General features: G+C 43.8%; 1 protein-coding gene across 1 annotated transcript in view; it reads left to right on the top strand.

The window, feature by feature from the left end:
* The window catches only part of PLEKHA7 (pleckstrin homology domain containing A7), a 125,390-nt gene that overhangs the window by 62,194 nt on the left and 41,327 nt on the right, over positions 1 to 21,869 (top strand). The window contains exons 7-8 of the mRNA XM_023522143.1: positions 2,701 to 2,876; positions 15,323 to 15,784. Coding sequence (XP_023377911.1) covers positions 2,701 to 2,876; positions 15,323 to 15,784 — 638 coding nt within the window. The remainder of the gene's footprint in view (positions 1 to 2,700; positions 2,877 to 15,322; positions 15,785 to 21,869) is intronic.

A 21,869-nucleotide genomic window follows, 5' to 3' on the forward strand; every position in this document is an offset into this window, starting at 1 on the left:
TGCTACACAAGTTTATTCTGATGTGTCTTTCAATTCAAAGACAGCCGAGAAGAAGCGGTCCTTGGGAGTGTCCCTCTGCCCAGCTACGTGGTCTCATAGGCAATTGAGGCTCATTGAAAACTCCTAGGGAAATCCCTTTAACAGTAAAACCGCTTTTCTACTTCCTTTGTCTTCGTGGCATTTGGAGTGAGGCTATGATAATTGATGGCTGTCCTTTGACAGCCTCTGGCATCTTCATAGCCAGGCGTTGAGGCTCTAGGAAGGTGATGGTCAGGCCCAAACTTGGGGGATCTTGAAGCCATCTCCTTCAGTGGCCTCCATAATCCCTTCACCGTTAACGTTTCCTAGGTTCCCTAGGGATGGTGAGGGTGGGATGGATTGAAGGTCCACTCTACTGGCATTTGGAGTGCAAGTTTCATTTCCTTTAGGTATAGCCTGGTTTCTGGTCAGTCATGCAAAGTTACCTAGTAGGATTGTGTTAATTGGAAAGTGCAGAGCAGAGGGGAAGGGAGTACCTTCAAGATGTGACTTCAAATCATCTTGGCTCTGGCATCTTCCTCAGGCTTAGGGCACTTTGGACTTGGGTCACTTGGCCAGATGGAAGGGGAACTCCCTGTACTTCTTGGCTTCACAGTTAACACATTTAATATGCCCAGGCACAGGCAGCATGTAGTTGGGAACCTGTTCTTCAGAGCCAAGTGTAGCTGGCACAGCACATGCTGGCAGTTTAATTAGTGACTGAGGTTGTGTTTGTGACCTTTTTTAACCCTTTTGTAACGATGGATCTAACTCCCAAGGCCCATGAAAGACATGCAAACTCTCCTTGTTTGAAGTGTGTCCCGTGTTGATTTCCTGGACAAAGCTGGCTCCATGAAACCTGTATAGCAGGGACCTGCTCTCTCATACGCTTATGGGTTTCCTGTGCTTGTGGGTGGCCTTGTGTCCGATGGGGTGAGCGCCTGTCCCAGAACCATCTGTGGCTGGGCAGAAATTCTGGAAGGGGGTGTTAGAGATCTTATGGGGTCATTGTCCAGGGGAACTTTCCAAGAATTTCTGCTGATTCACAATAAGACATGCATAGGTCCTTTCTCAATCTGTTCTTATTGCCATATTTCCACCTTGTTTAAATAGGAGGAATCCTTCCTGGGACATGTAAAGAAGGAAATCAGGTTTGATTTGGTTGATGTAGGGACTCTCTGCTGCAGCCCAAGTTTGCCTGCAGTTCCTTGGCACTGAACTGGATGGATTCAGATACGTGAATGTCAGAAGCAAGCCCATATTTAACATGCATTTTGGACCTGAATGTTAGTGTGTGGAGAAGTAAATGCTGACAGTTCATCTGAGAGGTTTCATTTGTGACCGTTAGTGATTCTAGCATGTCATTTTCCAGCTTCTAATTGGTTCTCTGATTTTATTTCTCTGACTGGTCCTTGCATGGAATTTGCCTTTCATTCTGGATCCAGATTATCAGAGCAGTGGTCTATATAATCATACTCATTTTTGCATAGGACCTGGAAGCATTGTACAGAGAGCTTGGACTCAGAGTCAGACAGACCTGGGTGTAAATCTTGGCTCCAGCTCTACATTCATTCAACAAATATTTATTGGGCACCTACTATGTGCCAGGCACTGTTCCTAGGGATACAGTAGTGAACATCATAGACAAAACTCCTGCTCTCATGGATCTTATATTCTAGAGGGAAGAGACAGATAGATGATAAACAGTATTAAGATAAATAATTCCAGATAATGATAAGTGCTATGAATAATCTGTTACTGGATGTGGAAATCTGAGGAAGTTACTTAACATCTCAGACCTTCATTTGCCACATCTGTAAAACATAGATTCTGTCCCTACCTGTCAAGGGATTAAAATGAGTTTAAAGTTGTGGAAGTTCCCAGGAGACACATAGTAGTCATTCAGTAAATCTTCCTTTTTTTTTTTTTTTTTTTTAACACCATCTTCCTATGTAGGTTTGGTAAGGCTCTTCCTGACAAGATTAAGATAGGCCCCTGCTTATCAGAGCACAAGGGGAACACTGGAGTTGCCTCTTGTTTGCAAACCATCCCAGTTGCTTTTCAGTGGTCATTCTCGGTACCTCTTCATAGGCTCTTTGCAAGGATACATGTGAAAGCACCCTAAGGCTTCCTAGCACATAGTAGGTGTGCAAGGATTTTCAGTGAAATGTTAGCTTGTCAAACTTTGTAGTGCCTCTTGGGAGAAGCAGAACAGCAGCTTCTTTAATGAGTACACAGCACATTTCATGCCTAAACCGTGAAGCACAGTGAATATCTGCACTGAGCCACCTGCTGTTGCAGCTGGTTTTTGACTCAGTTCCAGTAATTGTGTGCTTCAGAAGAACCAAAACGGGGATTCCCGAGAGTCTGCTTCTGTGAAATGAGGGTTTATTTAAAGTCTTTCTCACATAAGCCTTGACTGTGTGCCCCTCCCTACACAGAAGTAAGATAAGTCTGAAACAGGTACAGCTGCAGGGCATTCCTGTGGGGGAGTCGGCACAGCTGCCCCTGGGCCTGACTGCACTAAGGGGAATCCAGCTGTGGCATTTCCAGGTGTGGAAACAAGCAGGGTGGTGCTTGGACTTTTAGTCTGGAAGAGGGGAGAACGTGGCCCGAGTGTCCTTATTTTTGCTCCTAGAAGTGAAACGTGCACTAACCTGGGTTTCCATCCCAATCTTGCAGGCCGTGCACACGGGGATGCGAGCGCTCATCTATAATAGCTCCACCAGGGGCTCTCAGGCCGAGCAGTCGGGCATGAGGACCTACTATTTCAGTGCCGACACCCAGGAGGACATGAACGCTTGGGTCAGGGCCATGAACCAGGCCGCACAGGTGCTGTCTCGGTCATCACTGAAGAGGTCAGTCCCAATGGAGGGTCCCTGTCACTGCTTCCAACACTGGGATCAGGACCCAAATAAGAACTCTTGGGTGCCAAATTTCCACCGTTCATCCACTTGTATTAAGCACTGCCCTCTCTTTGAAGTCTTTTTAAACAACGAATTCTTTCTGGAAGAGAACGCATACATGGCAAACACACGTTGCCTGTCAGAGCTGGAAGGTCCCCTAGAAGTTATCTAGTCCAGTGGTTCCCAGCCTTTTTGGCACTAGGGACCGGTGCTCCTATGAGAATCTAATGCCTGATGATGAGGTGGAGCTGAGGCAGCAATGCTAGTGCTGGTGAGTGGCTGCAAATACAGATGAAGCTTGGCTTGCTCACCTGCTGCTCAGCTCCTGCTGTGTGGCCCAGTTCCTAATGGGCCACAGACTGGTACCGATCTGCAGCCTAGGAGTTAGGGACCCCTGAGAACCCCCTAGATTCTAGTCCACTCTCTTCATTAGACAGAGAAACATGAAGGCCTGGGAAGGTGAAATGACTGCCTGTGATACAAAGCCTTGGAACTTGGTGTGTGTTTCTCAGTTTGTCTTTTCTTTGTGGTGGAAGGGACAACCTTAGGGCACCAAATTGAGGAAGAGAGGAAGGACAAAAAAGACCTTGCAAACTAAGTTTGCCATAGATTGCTCACCATGCTGATGGGGTCTGACCAGGTAGCTATCTTCCATCTGCCCCTTCTGATGAGCAAACTGAGGGGATGTTGAAATTCCTGAGTCTGTTGTCTCTCAGTGATTCCCTGAGAGAAAGCAGGGGAGTAATGACTGGAGTCAGGGGCTTGGAGAGGGTCGGCTGGGCCTGGAAAAGTCAGGGTTTGCCTTTAGCTACCCCTCATCAGACATGGGCCCCATTCTTCACTATCCAGATACCTTGTTTAACTCAGAGGTCTCTTTGACAGTGATCTTTTAGTGAGGCCTCAAAACAAAAGGGAGCTCCAGCAGCCTAAAGGCAGGATATTTTAGTGACAGAAATGGATTTCACATGTTGTGTTTTAGCTTGTCAACCTTTTCCAACTCACATGTATGCAATTTTTGGTATTAGAGGTACTTCAAGATGCATGTTCCCTTTCTTGAGGTGAACTAGGCTTTTGGTATAGATGATGATCTCCTTTAAGAGGCCAGGTTGGGGTCAGGCCCTACTCTTGCAGCCTCCGTAACACCTCAGGTGAGTGTCACAATTTTTTTTTTTTTTTGTTTTTTTTTTTAAGTTTTCCCTTCTGTCTACTTTTCAGTATCCTAAGCTTCAGGCAGGGATCGTCTTGGTATCTTCTTCGTGCTTGACACATAGTAAGATCTCAAATGTCTGTTGAGAAACTGAAAGAATAAATGAATATGTTACGATTCCACGTGAGCTCTGGATCAGTAACTCTTGACTGTAGGTACTCAGTCAAGTTTGGCCGTGCCTTCTAGCGTTGTTGTCCAGCTTGAATTTCCTGTTATGTCCATGATGATGATGTGAAGGCCCTGCGGTTAGTCTGTGGGCACTCTGTTCATAGTGCCATTGGCATTTCCTTCATCATCCCAGGAAAAAGGAACTGAGTAGGCCTGATAGGTCTTACTCCTGGTACACATGCTGGTCTCTAATGCTCACTGGGTCTGACTTTTTGTTATATACATAGTTGTTAAATGTGTATATTTAATTATATAATAAGTGAAGACCTTTTTAATTATAAAAGACGTAAAAAAGTATAGACAGATATTCTCTGTTACTAGGTTAATGGATATCCTCATAAATTATTTTTTATTCATTTATATACATATATGCACTTACGGAAATATATAGGTTTCTTTTGTGCTTTTTTAAAAGTATGAATGATAACATCTTAATGATCATTCTGTATCAGTTTGTATAGATTGACTTTATTTTGTAAAGTATTTTATAGTACTGTAGTGTATCTAAGCATGGGCCAAACTTTGGATAGTTTATCTCATCTTTTACTTTTATAAATAGTCCTGTAATGAAAAACCTTCTACAGGTCTCTGCATGTGTGAGTCTTTCAGGTTGCTGGGTTAAATACCATGCATTTTTAATTTTAATCAATACCACCAAATTGCCACTTAAAGAAAGCTGTATGTTCTACTAGTGAGAGTACTTATTTACCTACATTTTTGCCAGTTGTTGATATTATCAGACTTTTAAATTTTTGCTGAGCTGCTGCATAAATAGTATCTGGTTGTTTTAATGTGTATTCCCATGATTAGGGGGATCTTTTATATTTATCGGCCATTTGTATTTTCTCTTCAGTGAGTTGCCTGAATCTATTCTCTGCCCATTTTTCTACTGAGTTGCTTGCCTTTTTCTCAGCTCTTCCTTTCTTGCATGCTCTGAAATCTGCCTGGTTGAGAATGCAGCTTAGCAGAGGTTGGTGGTAGGCTCTCTAGTCTTGTGGTTAATGGAGTCTATTTTTCCTCTTTTGAAAATAAAGATGCTGTTGGCCAGTCTCTAGTATTCTGGCATTTTCCCTGTTATCTTTTATTCTTCAGAGATCAGCTAAGAGGTGTTTTGAGCCCCTGTCCAAGTTCCCAGAAGGCCCTGGGATGCTGATGGCTGGGCTTTTCCCATCTTTCTCTCCATCTTGCACTTTCAGTCTCTCTTAAGGTGGTTGTCCTTTTCTTGGTGAAGATCATTTTTCTTAATGAAGATAACAGAACTAAATCAAGAAATTGAAGAATTTGGCTTTATTTATGTTGTGTCATCTTCCCGAAGCAGAGATACCGATGTCTCATATTTTTAAAAAGACCCTCTCTCCTTTATTTTAATTCTTTGAAAAAAAAAAAAAACAGTTTGTTTTTGTCTTGCTTTGCTTCAAACAAATGTCAGCTCTTTCTAGACTTGACCATTTTGGCTACATCCTTGTGGGCCCATCCCACCACGGATTTGGGCTTGACATTGTGCCCCACATTTCATTTCTTGTGCATGTCCTTTTATAATGTGAACTCTGAGAGCCCTGTGTTGTTACATTGGTTTCTTTTTGGGTTCATTCTTATGTCCCAGCTTTGTTCAATCCATCATGGGCACTGGGTCAAGGATAACTTGAGAATGAGAGTTCTGTGATTGATAAATAATGTCAGCCTTGAACCATTCAGGATTAACTTGCTAGCCAAGATTTGGATACTGTTACTTTTTCCTATTCGAAGATTTTATAATTATCAGATTTTGGTTTTGGAAGGGCTCCATTCTTTATCTATTTAGCTACCTTCCCTTTTAGGGTCTTAAGCCATCATATTGTCCCTAGATTTTCTTTGAACTTTTAAAATTTGTTCTTATGCTCTTAATAAATTCTCAAAATCTCATAATCGTGTTTGCCCAAGGTTCCTTCCTTTAAAAACAAAACAAAACAATTTGTTCTACCTTCTGAGTCAGAATAAAGACAGAATAGCATTTTCTCTTAACTTTCTGAGAGATGAAATTGTCAGCTAAGCAAATCCAGACTTATTAAATGTTCTATTTTTCCAGAATAAGATGTTCAGACATTTGGTTAGTTAGAATTATTCACCAGGCAGGACTGAATCTTGCCTCTCCTCCAATTTGGTGATTTGCATTGGAAAACTTCCATCTCTGTTAAGTGGGTGGCCCCAGTAGTAGCATTTTGTTCTCTCCCCTCCTTGATAGATGCTTCTATCCTTAGTCACATAGGCAGATGCTTTCCGTATGAATGTGGTATATGAGGACTCCTGATTGACGGTAACAGAAAATGCGGACAAATTTACCTTAAAAGCAAGGAATTTATTGACTCACATCACTGAAAAGTTCAGGATAGATCTAGCCTAAGAAACAGCTGGGTTCAGGGTTTAGACAATATCAATACAAGTCAGTCTGTCAGTCTTTTTCTGGGCTCTGCCCACCTCTGAATTGGATTCATTCTTGAACTCCGTGGCAGATCTAGCATCTGTTGGCAAGATAGCTGCAATAGCCCCTGACCCATGTTAATCCAGGTCGAAGTCCAGCAGGAAAGTCAGAGTCTTGTCCAGAAGCTCTGAGATCCATGATTATTAAACAGGCTTAGATCATATTTATAACCTAAACCACATACTGTGGTCAGGGGGATACACATGCTTATTGTCACAGGCCTGGGATAGATGCTTCACTCTGGAAAACCAAGCCATGAGACAGGGAGTCAGTTAGGGGCGTGTGCCCAGGTAACATTAGGGCTGTGAGCAGAGTAAGGAGCAATGACTTGTGTGATGAGACAAAGGAGGTGCAAACAGCCAGTGTCCAGGCCAGCTGACTGGTGCTTCACTTCTTGCTATATTGATTTCTTATACCTTAAGTATCTCTCCTCAGAGCTTAATCTCTGAAGTCAGGTAGACCTGTGTTCAAATCCCAGCTCTACTACTTTCTAACTGCGTCACTTGTACAAATTAAGTATGCTTTTTAAACCTCAGTTTGTTTTACTTTCTAGGGTTCTTGCAAGTATTACATAAGCGAATGTGTAAAGCACTTGCTTAGCATGATGCCTGCGACAAAGTAGATACTTCTTATCAAATATGTTAGCTTCCATAGGTTTGATTTAACAATATCATTGGTTCTTTCTTCTTTACATCCTTCCAGTTTCATCGTTAATCCCCTGGATCACACTGATGATGAATCTTCTGTGAGCAGATTACACTCTCTTCCTTGCCAGGATGGGCCCATCCCCTAGCAGTGTGAGTTGTGGTTCAACAACCCAGGCTCCCTGCAACACCACCTCTCAGCCTACTCTTCACCTCCCTCCATTTCCAACCTCTTCCTACATCATTTCTCTGACCAAAGAACAGAGCTGAGTGCCCTCACTGTACCTTCTCCCTTTGCCCTCTTGTTTTCTACACAGGCTTCAGGATCCCTTGATAGACATTCATTCAAGTATTCCTGAGAGCCTACACCACATGCTGTAAGGGGCACCAAGCACTGCTGCCAACTACCTCCTTCTGTTCCTAATTTCTTCCCCCATCTGTATGTTCTTCTACTTGCCAGACTTTGGACTCTGGTTTTTGATTCTCTACAGCCTCCTTAAAATCTGTCTTCCCCACTTCCCCTGTTGGACTGCTTTTTCTCTCTTATCTTAGGATGCCTGTCCTCTATGACAAACTAAAGCACTAAGCAAGGGGAGGTCAGCTTGTCTTCACAGCTCACAAAGTTGACAAGCGACTCAGATAGGAGGGCCTATCAGAAGACAACTTATCTCTTTTCTCAGTTTCCAAACTTCTGTGGTCTCTGCTGTAACTATAGTCCTGTCTTGGCACTGAAGGTCTAGTTACTTTTGGAATAAAATCTAATTTCCTTAGCAGGACTTTTGAGCACTGCATGGGTCTGGTCCCTGCAGATACCTTTGGCTCATGTCTTGCTATTCCCCATTCTCTATGCCCCAGCTATACAGAAGTTTTTTAATTGGATGAATTTGTTTGTGCATTCATCCATTTAGTCTTTTATTCTACAAATACTTATGAAGGGCATATTTTATGTCAGACTCTGTTAAAGATGCTGAGAAATACAGCACTATTCAAGAGAGGCAAAATCCTATGCATTCTTGTGTGGGGGTAGGGAAGACAGACCATAAATAAGCACACAAACCAACAAGATGATTTTTTTTATCAAGATCTATGCATGAAGGCAGTAAAATAGGGTGATGGGGTGGGGAGGAACTAGCAGGCAGGGAGTAGGGTGGTCAGGGGCAGCTTCCCTGTATGAGTAAGGCCCGACTGATACAAGAAAGTCACGTACACAAAACTTTGAGAACAAGTGTTCTAGGCAGAAGGAATGGCACTTACGAACACCCTGAGGCAAGAATGAACTTGGTTTGTTCAAGAAACAGAAGCTAGGGAGCATGGCTAAATCAAAGAGAATGAGGGAGAGCACAGACTGTGATGACATCTGACAGGTAGATAGAGGTCCATCTCATGAGATGCTAGGGTCCCTCTGGGCCTTGCTCATCTCTTCCCCTGGCCCTCACCCTTATTAGGACAACTGCCTCACATCCTTCAGGTCTTAGCCTAGATGTTGTCTTCCTTTTCTGACCCTTCAGTATATTAGATGCCCCTGCCTTTAGCACATTGTCATTCGCCATGCAGAGAACTTTCATGCTGAAGTTATGCGAGCCTGCTTTTTCATTGTTGCCCCCACTAGACTGCAAGTTCGTTGAAAACAACAACAGTGCCTGGCACATAGTAAATGTTTAGTTAAAAAATGGATGGGAGTATGGATGTTTGGCTGGCTGGGCAGGTTGGTGGGTGGATGGATGAATAAAACAGCTATAAAATCTTTACCTATGGGATGTTCAGATAACAACTTGAGATGTCTGAGAGCAGTCTGAGCACTGTTCTGGGAATGGCATGTGGGGAATCATCCTGTTCAGAAATGGCCCCTATGTTTCTGGCTATCTGCACCCTCTTCAGAGAACTAATTTGGTCTTCCAGATTCTGATCACTTTGGATAGAGTATAGTGGGAACACAGGAGGTTGGACAAGCCTCTTGGACCTCGGCTGCACTAATTTATAGACATGTTTTCTAGTCAAGTACAGGGCTTTGGGGTTGAGTCAGAATGAGCTTTGAGTCCTGCTTATGTCACTGGTTGCATGATCCAAGGCAAGCTGAGCATCACGTTCATTACCTGTAATGAAAGAATAATATCTTGCAGGTTTGTGCAATGAGAAGTAATATATTTAATGTGCTTAGCTCAGGGCTTTGTAGTTAGTGAATGCACAGTCAGTGATGGCTGTTGTTGCTGTGGTCCCTTTAGTAGAGATAATTTATTATAAGTAATCTGGTACTCATAGGAGTACCCTGATAGTACTGTCTTTGCAGGATTTTTGTAGAGATTAGAGATGAGCAATGTCAAGATCCTGGCACACAGAAGGATCCAGCATAGGGCAGTAATAACCAAGCATTGGTAGTAAGAAAAATGAATGACTCAGAACCGTGACTGGAGTATAGAGAGATGGAAAGTGAATGAGCTTGGCGTGTGCCAGAATTCTGGGCTAGCTGGGGTTGAGCTGAGATGATGGAGCATGATTTGCTCAGGTAGAAGGAATAGGGAGAGATTCTCCAGGCGGGAATAAATAAAGTGAGGAGACCTGGCTGACATTCAGTATCTTTCCTTTTTTTGTCTGGTTTGTCAATCCTTAAAACTTCACAATGGACTTTGCCAATAGCAACTCCACTGAGGGAAGAGGCACCTCAGCTTGGCAGTCTGGTGTTTTGGTGATTCTTTGGCCTTGCTCTTCTCTAGGGGAGGACAGCTTAGAGAATTGGGGAGTGTGTCGCCAGAGTGTCAGGCCCTCTATTGTTAATTTAGAGCAGAGCATGAAAAGTAGCCAGATACCTTCCCCTCCTCCCAGGGGGAACCGACCTATTTAACTCTGGAGAAAAGAAGAAACCAACTCCAGTCTCCATTCCTCACCAGCCATTTTTTTCCTGATATGCTAGGAATTAATTCAAGTTGGATTAGAGCTCCCTAGAGGCTTTGTGTCCCTTTTTCTTCAGTCATTTGTGTAAGTCTATGGACTGTGCCTATGGTGGGTCCTGGCTTTCGAGCCCACCATCCTCCTGAGACACGGGGTCAGTGCTCAGGATTCGGCATCTGTCAACACAGGCTGAGCTGGTTTCCCAGGATAGGACTTCTGCCACCTGATCAGGCTCAGACCAAGTCTCCAAGGATGTCAGTGGCCTGGCCCTGGTTCTTAGGCTGCTAATTTGGCTGTTTAGGTAAGGTGAATGGTGAAGGATCATCCAGTAGGATTGCAACAGAAGGCAGTTATCTGCTAACAGGACCAAGGTCCAACCAAGCCCTGCTACAGGTTGTCATTCTTCTGCTTACTGAGTCTTGAATGAGATGTTATGTGTGTGAGGTGTGCATGTATTTAGCATTAAGAAAAGGGGTCAGAATAAAATAAAAATCGGTGCACAGTTGCTTGGTATGATGTTAACTTCCAAGTTCTTATGAAGAAAAGGGGTGAGAGAGAAGTATCCCTGGTCTGAGATCTAATCTCTTCCCACTTGCAGGGGAAAACAAGACTTTGCTCTAAGCAGACTTATAGCACTGCTGTGATGTGCTAATAAAAAGCTTAGCACCTAATGCAGTTAGGAGTTGCATTTGGTTGCTAGTTTTAGAACAACCCGATTTAGGATGGCACATTCAAACTGGGTTTTTGCTTTCTCACATAACAGGAATCCAGAGGTAGGTAGTCCAGGTTAGTATAGTAGCTATACGATGCCATCAGGGGCCCAGGCTCTTTTTTACTTTCTGGCAGGTGGCTTTCATCTACTTTTTTGTCACCTTGCTATCCAGCACAGAGTCCATATTCCAGGCAGGAAGAAGGGAAGGGTTACCTAAGCCAGCTAAGTGTGCCTTCTTTTAAAGACTTTCCTGGAAGGCCCACCCAGTGATTTCACCGTACATCTTATTGGTCAGATCTGTGCCGCATGATGAACCATGAACTAGGTCAGTTCCAAGGGAGATTGGGAAACGTAAGTTTTTCACTGGGAACATTGCTGCTTTGAAAAAATTGGGGCAAGGAAGGAGGAGAGAATAGATGTTGTGAGTCAACACATTTGTACTTGAAGGCACACTATGTGCCAGACACTGTGCTGTGCTCTTTCTGTGCATTGTCTCCTTTAAGCCTCACAACATTCCCAGGAGGCACGGGCAATTGTCTCCATTTTTCCAATGAGAAACTTGAAGCTAGATTAGTCAAGGACTTACCCAAGGGCACCCAGCATATATTGGGGTGGAGCCAGCTCTTGGAACCAGGACTGACTCGCACTAAATTTTATGTGCTCTGGGCTTGTCTTGCTCAAGAAGAGACATAGATGGCCAGAATGGTCACAAGTGTCAGGAATTCTCTACGTTTTGAACAGTCACTGATGCTGAGTGTTTACAATGATAGTAAAGACCTACGCAGGAAAGGCTTGTGTTATCTTAGCTAAACCTGTATGCCCCGCATAGCCAGCTTCTCTGAATGACAGTCATTGACAGCAGAGAGATACTTCGTCCTTTTCCATCATTGTGCTAAATCAAGCATTGCAAATCTATTTTGTGACAGGTTTCCTGATATGAGAAGTCATGTGTTAAATTGTTGGGAATGCATGGAGACAGGGAGGAAATCAAAAAACATCTTTGCCTTAAACCCTATAACTTAGTAAGTTAAGTGTTAAAGTCAGGCGAGGTGCTGGGGTAGGGAACGTTACCTTCCTTTTCTTACTTTTAGCCATAGCCTGAGCGTGGGCACTAGGCATGTTCTGTATGTACCAGCAGCCATGGGACTAGGGGCTATTCATAACCTCAGGTCGTAGGTCCTAGAAAGCTGCCAGGTGGCAAGCAGAATACCATTCTTTTAATCACCCTCTGTAGGTTTGTTTTGTAGTAAATGGTGGTGTTAATCTGAAGAAAAGGATTTATCGTTCCCTATCAAATTTATTTTCAGGAATCACTGACATATATGAGGGCATGTTTTCTCATATGTACATACACAGTAAGGACTAAGGTTTATAGTTAACTAGCTCCAAGGCTAGAAAAACCTGGCAAACTCCATGATTTGGGGTCAGTTTATGAGACAATATTAAATGTGGTTATCATTATTCAGTTGGGCATTAAGGTCATCTGGCTGAGACAACAGAGGCTATTTTCTGTACTACTTTCTTATGCCTCCAAATTCCCATCCCAGTGGAGAAATATAGATGCTCAGTAAATACATGGTTGTCGATTAGTAAAGAATGAAAAATCCACATTACAGTTGATTGGGCTGAGATATTATTCCACGATCTTTGGGTCCTGGAGTTGAGGAAACCCTTTTCCTTCAGTTCTGATGTCATACATGTAGGTGGCATATTTGCTTCACTACCTGGCTTTTATGACAAAATGCTGTTTATTTTATGTGGGGATGAATAACAAGGAGGTGCAGTTCCTTAGAGCTCACAATCAGAGTAACCAGGATATAAGGCTTTGGTGACTTCGCTATGGTGTGACCCAAAGGACAGCCAGAGCTCTCATCTTCTAGGCAGCAGCCTTAGCACATCCCCTGTGGGTGGTCTTCCAAATACGAGAAACAACAAAGAAGATAAAGGTCAACTTAGGCAACTCGAAGGCTGCTGGTTGGGGTTACACTGACATGGTTATGGAGGATTCAAAGAAGAAAGGAAAGGCAGAGTTAAAACCTCTGATGTGTACATTGTAGAACAGAGTTGTCCCTTGATAAACTTACAGTAAGAATAGCTTTTTTCTGAAAGGATAGGCCCCTGAAGATTTCCCACATGTTCTTACTTCTAGAGCTTATAGACCCCTTGAACATTAGGAGTGAAAGGGCCCTCAGAGATCAACATCAGAGTATGTCAAAAATGGTGTAATAGGAGTCCTTCCACTATGAGTGACAGAGACTAAACCTCAGCTAGCTTAAGTAAAATAGAATTTATTGGTTCACAACCAAAAAGTCCAAGGTTATGTCTGGTTTATATATGGCTAAATCTAGGAGCTCAGGCCAAGTGTTTAGGATTCTGTTTTTCTTTACCTGCTTTCCTTGGTGTTGGTTTTATTCTCAAATACTTGCTTTTCCATATAGTTGTAGCAACTCAAGACTAGCTTGAACCAAAGTCTCAGGGCTAACTCTGATGGGCCCAGAACCAATCACTGTGTTGACCCCTGAACCAATCACTGTGACTTTGGAGCCTTAGCTGCACAGGGACTAGTAGAGTCAGTGGCACCCAAACCACGTGGACAGAAAGTGAGGGAGAGTGATCCCCAAATGAGAACTGAAATGCTGTTACCAGAAGAAGAAGGGATGAGAGATGGGGTGAAGGGGGTGGAATGTCCCCTAGTGGAGGATTAATGAGGGTCCAGAGAAGTTCCGCTCCCCCAAGCTTTGGGTTTTTATGGAAAAATCACGAGCACATGAACAGTGGGATGTACGATTGCTTTTCTCAGTTTTCCACGTCCAAGTTAAGGCCAAGAGTTAGGCTTACACACACAAAGCAGCAGACCCTACATTAGGGGTTGTATTTTCACTTTATATTGACATTTTAACCAGCTCCCAAGCTGGATCAATTCTGTCCTGGGTCTGGACTGATTATTGGTTGCTGAGGTTCTCAGGTTGTTGCAAGAACACCTGGGGTCTGACCACCTGAATATAAATGCAGCAGCATTTCCTTTGTATACTTTTATGTTGAAATGGAAAACCCTCTGGCTCGGCCATTTGAATAGTGATGGATTTCAAGGCCAAGACCTTCTTCCCAACAAGTACAAGTAGATTGGCTGCTCTATCCAAGAGTCCCTGGTAATTTTTCTGCTCCTTTTGGGCTGGAGTGTGTTCCCTTTCCCGCCCTCCCCAAACTAAATTCTGCAAAGCTTATGGATCCACTACTGTGTCTCTGGCACCAGGTAGTGAGATGCAGACATACTTAGAACCCTGCCCCGAGGAGGTGGGGAGAAAGGCAGCTTACAATGGCAGACAGGCCATGAAAGAGGACTCGTTCTCTATGCCTCAGAAGGCCTTCCTCTAGCCTCAGTTCATACCCTAACCTATCGCTTCACCCTATTCTCTATTACAGTTTCCAGCTTTGCATGTATCTAGGTCATCAGCACGCATGTGGAGAGGCAGTAGAAAGCAGTGACTAAAGCACGTGGGCTCTGCAGTCTCCCCGAGACCGAGCCCTGGCTCCACTCTCTTCCAGCTATATGATCTTGGACAAATCATTTATCTTTCCTGTGCGTCAGTTTTCTTATCTTTACATTTTGACTGGTAATTGTCGTTAGGTCAGCGTTCTTGTAGGTTCCTGTGTGAGCAGTTTCCTGACGAGATCAGTAAGTGGTCATATAAAGAGGTTGCTGTGCCGATTCTCTTCTCACCATCCTGGAGGAATTTTAATTATGCTGACAGTTGTATCTTGGGCCGTGCTTGCTGCTAGTGGGAGAGACCCTGGACTCAGGAGCCTTCTATCTGAGCTAGACTGCCCCAGACAGATAGCTAGACAGATAGCAGAAGGGAAAATCATGAGAATGTCTCATGTATCATTTATTCATTTAGTAGTATTTATAGAGCACCTATTCTGTACCAGTCATTGCACGGAAGTTCTGGGCAGATGATGATTGGCCAGAGGCCTCTGGCCTGGTGGAACTCATAGCCAGTCTACTTGGGTGCTAGATGAATAAATGCAGTTATGGTTTAGTGTGATTTGTGTGACAATGGAGTCCGCTAAAGTCCCGATCTAGACTGAGTGTGTGTGGCTGGGGTGGCTCCCCGGCAGGGGTGACATTGGAGGTGCCAGATCCCAAAGGAGTAGAAGTTTGAGTAGGCAGAGTGAGAGACTGGTCATGAAAAGTGGTCACGGCAGAGGGAACAGCCCATGCAAAGGCCTGGAGGTAATTTGAATGTAAAGTGTGTTCTTCGGGATGTCTTGGCTGCCAGCTGTGCTGTCTGGAAAAGGCTTAATGTGCTGCTGTCATTGCAGAGACATGGAGAAGCTGGAGCGGCAGGCAGTCCCCCAGGCTAACCACACAGAGTCCTGTCACGAATGTGGCCGCGTGGGAACTGGACATGCAAGGGATTGTTCTCATCGCCGCCATGAGGACTCCTTTGGATTTGAGACGCGAGAGCAAGAGGAAGAACGATATCGTTCCCAGAGGGACCCATTGGAGGGCAAGCGGGACAGAAGCAAGTCCAGGTCCCCATACTCACCAGCTGAGGAAGATGCCTTGTTCGTGGATTTACCCAGTGGCCTGAGAGGCCAGCAGGCACAGCCCCAGCGTGCAGAGAAGAATGGCATCGCATATGGCTTAGGAGAGCAGAACGGGACTGGTGGGTACCAGCGGGCCTTTCCTCCCAGGACCAACCATGAAAAGCACAGCCAGAGAAAGAGCAGCCTGGCCCAGGTGGAGCACTGGGCAAAGTCCCAGAAGGCGGATGGCAGGAGGTTAGTAACAGACCCAGTATCACTGTTACTAATGAACATAATAACAAAATAACATAACTGTCATTTGCTCAGCACGTGTTGGATAATGCCGGCCATAAATCCTCTTGCCTTCATTATCTCCATAAATCCCCATAACAACCCTGCAAGGAGGGGCCCATAGCTCCAATTTATAAATGAAGAAACTGGGGCATGGAGAAGTGAAGGAACCAATCCAGGACACAAAAATAATTGGCAAAGCCCAAGTTCAAACCTGGGTATGTGAGCCTCCCAAGCCCACTGAGATTACATCAGGAGGCTTCTCTGTTCCCCAGGGAGTGTGCCTGGAGATGGTCAGCATGTGGATAGTAACTCCTCCTCTTATGCTGCTCCTTCTATGCATCTGGAAATATTTGTAGAAACTAAAGTAAATACAGACCGATTTTTAACTTTAGGCACTGTTGACATTTGGCTTTATCATACCCATTCCTTCAAGAAGCAGTTTTTAATTATTTAGAGGGTATATATTCTTGCTATTTGCAAAGCCCTGTATTTTATTATAACTTTAATTAGGACATATTTATGAATGTGCAGATTTCAGGGTCACTCAGCTTCTTTGTTGTCCCCAGAAGCCACTGTGTTTTGTCTTCATTGTGAAGACACCATCCTCAGGCTTGTAAAACAAATCACTGACTGGAGAGGAGATAACACAGCCATGGTGTGGGCAGAAAGCTCCCCAGCGGCTTGAGGGGTCACAGTGGATGTGCCAGAGCTCAGACCAAGTCTGCCAGAGGCCTGATATATATGTGCTAAAACACCAGACTTCATTCTCCCTGTTGATGAGCCCAAGGCTTTCCACCTGTGGGCTCCTGAGGCCAAAATGCCCCTAGGGGAGAAGCCTAGGCCTGTTTTTGGATCTGGCCCAACTGGGCAGTTGTGAGGGTAGATCGTGGAAAAAAATAGGACCAGGAGAAGGAAGGCCTTTTGTGTTGTAGCTAAGATACCTTCTCATTCCCACTTGGGACAGACCGGGTGTCAATTCTGTTTACATTTTGTGTTTTATTGAAAACAAGCTACTGCCCAAGGACATAGGGGCAGGAAGCGGCTATTTGTGGTGCTAGGTTAGGTGGTCCTAAGTGACTTTACTGCTGAATGAGTTTGGAAAACTGGCAGAGGCTGTATCCTGTAGTTCCTTATACTCCAATGTAAGGAATTTGGATTTTATTTGAAAAAACACTAGGGGGAACCACTGGAAGTTTTTAAACAGGTAAGTGATGTCATCTGATTAATAATTCACAAAGAAGTTACGAGCCTAAGGAGGAGGCTGTTGCAATAGTCAGTGGAAAGAGAAATAAATTTCGAAGTACATTTTGGAGGCTTAAACAGCAAAGCTTGTCAGCACATTGGATGTGCGGGATGAGAGAAAGAGAGGAACAACGAGGATCCCTAGGATTTTGATTTGAACAACTGATGGTTATTGCGATGGGGAAGGCTTAGGAACAAATTCGGGGGAAATCAGGGCTTCCATTTTGGATGTAAAATTTGAGAAAGCTGTTAGCTATTCAAGGGGAGATACCAGGTAGGGAATTGGATATGGATTGTGGTGTTGAGGTTTGAGGTCTGGTTGGACATGCTAATTGGGAGCAATCAGCATATAAGTGACACCCCAACACTTAGAAGTTAGCAGCAGAAGGGGGATCCAACAGAGGGAGACAGTGTGGTCAGAAGCTACTCATGCTAAGTTAGGTGTTCCCTCTTGTGTGTAACAACTCTTAGGAACCGAAGTCAATATGAGGCTACCGAGAGGGGAGGTAAAAGCAGAAGAAACCAGAAAAAGGGGCAGATAGGAAAGACGAGGCTTTGGCCCTGGTGAGGCTGTGTTTCCTACTAAACAGTTTGGGTTTAATTTTGAAGGCCAGCGGAAGCCATTGATGGACTGTAAACATGAGCCTGGCATGATACTAATATTTAAGATGGTGATTTGAAGGGTATTAGCAGGAAAGAGGCATCTGAATCTACATGGGGAGGTTTTTTTGACCAGAGAGCCAGTTCTATATTCCAGTTCTAATGGATATTAGCAGGTCCATGGATATGTTGAAGAAATTTCTCAGGTGATCTACCCTCAGGTGATACTCCACCCAAAATGAAAATGGCAGTTGTAGTTATCCTTATTTTAAAAAAAATTTTTAAACTAAATACTAATACATATACGTAATTTAAGGATTTAAGTAGTATGACCCCCATCCATCCCTGCTTCTGATTCCTGCCCCTTTGAGGCAACCACTCTCAATTCTTTTAGGAGATTTTTCAATTTACCTAATATTTCCAGGTAAGATAGTTATACTACTCTTGCTTGGCTTTTCAGCTTTTGTTATCTGTTGACGTTTTACTGTAGAAGATAAGAATTTAAGTCTCTCCCACTAGCTTTCCTTTCTAACAGACATACTTACCTTAACCCCAGCTTCACAGTGTAGTTATAGCACAACGTTTTTTTAGATCTCTAGTCAGTTTTTACATTATTATGACAATGCCAATATTCAAAGCTGGGGCATATAGTATTAATTCAATTTCATTCGTTGTACAATTTTTTGTTTTCACTGGTATAGATAATTTCCATGCTTTGAGTTAGTTTTCTCTACCAATTACTAATTCATCACCAAATTCACAGCTAGGTGTGTAAATCTCCCAAATAATCAGTATTCCACTCACAAAGTGGAAAAATAAGTGTCCTATTTTATTTCAGAGTCCGAGTTCCCCCCAAAGACAAACCACTGTGTTTTAAAAAAAGGAAAAAGAAATCCTGCTCTTCACCTTGCCCTTTTCACTTAATATATCAATATATATGTATGTATATAGCTATACATTTTAATATCTCTTAGCTATCTTTCCATGTCAGCACATGCAGGCATATATCATTAATTTGAAATGGTGCAGAGTACTCCATCATATGAATCTACAGTGATCTTCATACCATTCCCTTTTGATGGACAATTAGGTTGGTCACAGACCTTTACTATTACAAACTGCTACAGTGACTAGCCTTGCCCAGTCATCTTTGCATACAAATGCAAGTGCACTTGAGGAATAAATTACTTGAAGTGGAATTACTAGGTAAAGGACAGATGCGATTTTAATTATGATAGGTACTACAAAATTGCCCTCCAAAGACGTTCCTGTTTCCCACCCCCATTTTGGCACTGAGAACTACTGTTTTAGATAAACTGCTTGCTCTGGTGACAATATGGAAGATGGTTTAGGTGGAGAAGAGCTGAGAAGAGAAAATGATCAAGTATAAGGTGGTTACAGTTTGGGTCAGAGGAGAGGGAGACCTAAACAAAAGCAGTGAGGATGGTGAGGATTGTGGGGCAAGGATGGTTAGGGTACATAGCTGATGACATTGGCCAGGTGTAGGCTTTGCTAAACATTTATCTCAGGCTGGAAGTGGGGAAGACCACAGGTGGAGTTGAGGTTAACATTCACGTTTGGCTTGGTTAATAGGTAGATGTGGTGTGAGCATCAGAGAGAAAAATGAGCTTGAATGTGGTATCTGTGGAGTGGCCAGGTGGAGATGACTGGTAGGTTATAGGGAATGCAAATTCAGGTGAGAGAGAGATTTGTAAGTCATTGCCCTAGGTGTGGTGACTGAGTCCCTGGCAGTAGTTGAGATCACTCAGGTTGGAATGTTTAGAGCAGTAGTTCTTTATATTGGCCGCATAATTTGATCATTTGAGGCCCTGCTCATAGATTTGACTTAATTGGTCTGGAGTAAGATCAATACATCAGTAAGTTTTAAAAGCTCCCCACGTGATACCAGAATATGAGAGAAGTTGACATTTACCGAGGCCTGGATACCATGCACCAAAATCTAATTCCAATGACCTGGGTTGTAGCCTGGACATCAGGAGTTTTAAAAACATTCCCTGCCCCGAGTGATTTTAATGTGCAGCCAGGGTTGAGAAGCTCTAGCTCAGAGTGAACAATAACAGAGGGCAAAGACAGAACCCTGAGGATCTCCAGCCCAAGGGGTGAGCAAAAGCAGAGAAGCCATAGAGGAGCCTCCCAGGAGACGGAGGAGGAAAACTATGCGGGGAGGGGAGTTGTGTTTGGAAGGAGTCAGAGGAGAGGGAGAAAAGGACTTCTCATTGGGGGTGGTGCTTTCTGAGGGGTCTGGCACCACTGGAGGTGTATCTGGAACCTGAGGTTTCTGCTGCTTTTTTGCTCAGTAGCAGAGGCCTTTGGTTCTGCTGAGTGTCTTGATGGGCTTAGATGGGCGGACTTGAATTGCCCTTATTAATAGAGCTAGAATTTTAAAGTTAGGTTAGGAGGCAGAATAATAGGAGGGGAAAGCTGGAAGAAAAATGACATGGCCAGTCAGGTTTCTCACTGGCCCTTGTGGCAGGGGCACAGAAAGGACTTCCAAAAACTGTGCGACTGATATGCAATTATAAGTTGTTGGTTGTGAAATGTCTCTGTGTAACCATTGTGGCAGCCAGCAAACCTGCATTATTCTGCTACACGCAATGGCCTGTATTTGGGGGTGGAGTGGGGGTGCACCTCGGGGAGCTAAAGGATGAGAAGTCAACTGCAAGGAGATAAGGGTGGCTGGGGAAGCCCTTGGACTGTCCCTAGGATGTGAGATGGGAGTTTGAGCCATTCTTATCTAAGGGGCAGCGTGATATTGGGTCGGTAGATAAAAACAGTTCATTGACCTTGGAGGTCATTGAGCACACAGAAGAATTTCATTCTAGTGGTGGAAGCACTCTCAGTGGGCTGAAAAGTAAAAGTGAGGAATTGAAGGCAGAGTTTAGAATACCCTTTTGAGAAGAAAGCTGTCAGTCTCTGAGTAAGCGAAGTGCTCAGTCTGATCGTTCACTTGTATCTTGAAAGGACTGACTGCACCTTGTTTTTCCAGAGGTTTTTTTTCTCCCTTGAAGACATGTGAAATTTCTTACAGTCAAGTAATAAATAGACCTGGCTGCTTAATAAAGGAACCTCCTCTATTTGAAAATATAGACGGTGGATATCTCTGCTTTGTGTATGATTAAGACTGTGCTTATAATAAGCTCATTAGATTGAGCACGTCGATCATTGGAAGGAAAATTATTTGGGCCATAATACGGTCTCATACTTGTGATTCTAGACCACACAAGAAAATACTTCTAACTGTTCTTTCAGAACTTGGAGATATATACTTCACATCATTAAATTTCTCTAGAATAATGGTTTGTGAGGTCCAGACTGACATATCCTTAGAATCTTACCACATTCTAAGAGATTGTTTTGAAATTCTAGCCTTCTATTTTTATTTTTCTTTTTTTTGGTGTTTAAAGTAATGCATACTTATAAAATAAAAAGGTAGTGGTGGGGGTAGAATTAGGGTCTCAAACATTACAATGAAGAGCAGAGTAGAAAGTTAAAAGTCCTGCCCAATTGATATGGAAGTTGGGGTGAGGAATATCTGCTGAATAAGTAATTAGTTATAAAAATTGATGTTACATTTTAATATGACCGTTTTGTAGTGGCTGAATCAGAATATCTGGTTTGGTGCCTTTTGGAGCAGGGATGCTCCACAGCTGCAGAGCAGGGTACAAGGGCAGGAGTCCATGAGCACTCTTCTGGGGGTAAGGTTGGAGTTGGGGGCCAGAAAATTGATCTCCTGTCAGGGACAAAGCTGCTCTGGGAGTCCTGCCCGCTTTGAGAGAGATTTAGCTCATTTTACAACCCTACCTCCTGTGTCCTTTCTTCTGCCATCGGTTAGTTACTGTGGTTTGGCCTCTAGAGCCGGGGCTCACCTTTGGGTTTGCCCCCAAATAGCCAGCACTGGGGGGATAGTAGGCAGCACAGAGGCAGAGGGCACAGGGTAGTAGAGGATGAGCTGAAGGCTTTGGGGCCCGGCCCAGTGCGGGGACTCTGATCATCGGGACACTGTAGGCCGGCACCGAGAGTGAGCTGCCGAGTCCGATGGAAGGAGTGTCCAGGTGGGAGCACAGGTAGGATGTGCTTTGCATAGTTTCCATTTTGTTTCAGGCCGAGTAAACAATGGTTAGTAAAGTTATAAACGTCCCAGGGGAAGACCCCAGCCTGGTTTGTGCCACTGCCACCACCACCG

Source organism: Pteropus vampyrus, unplaced genomic scaffold (assembly GCF_000151845.1).
Source record: "Pteropus vampyrus isolate Shadow unplaced genomic scaffold, Pvam_2.0 Scaffold334, whole genome shotgun sequence".
In the NCBI taxonomy this organism is placed as follows: domain Eukaryota; kingdom Metazoa; phylum Chordata; class Mammalia; order Chiroptera; family Pteropodidae; genus Pteropus; species Pteropus vampyrus.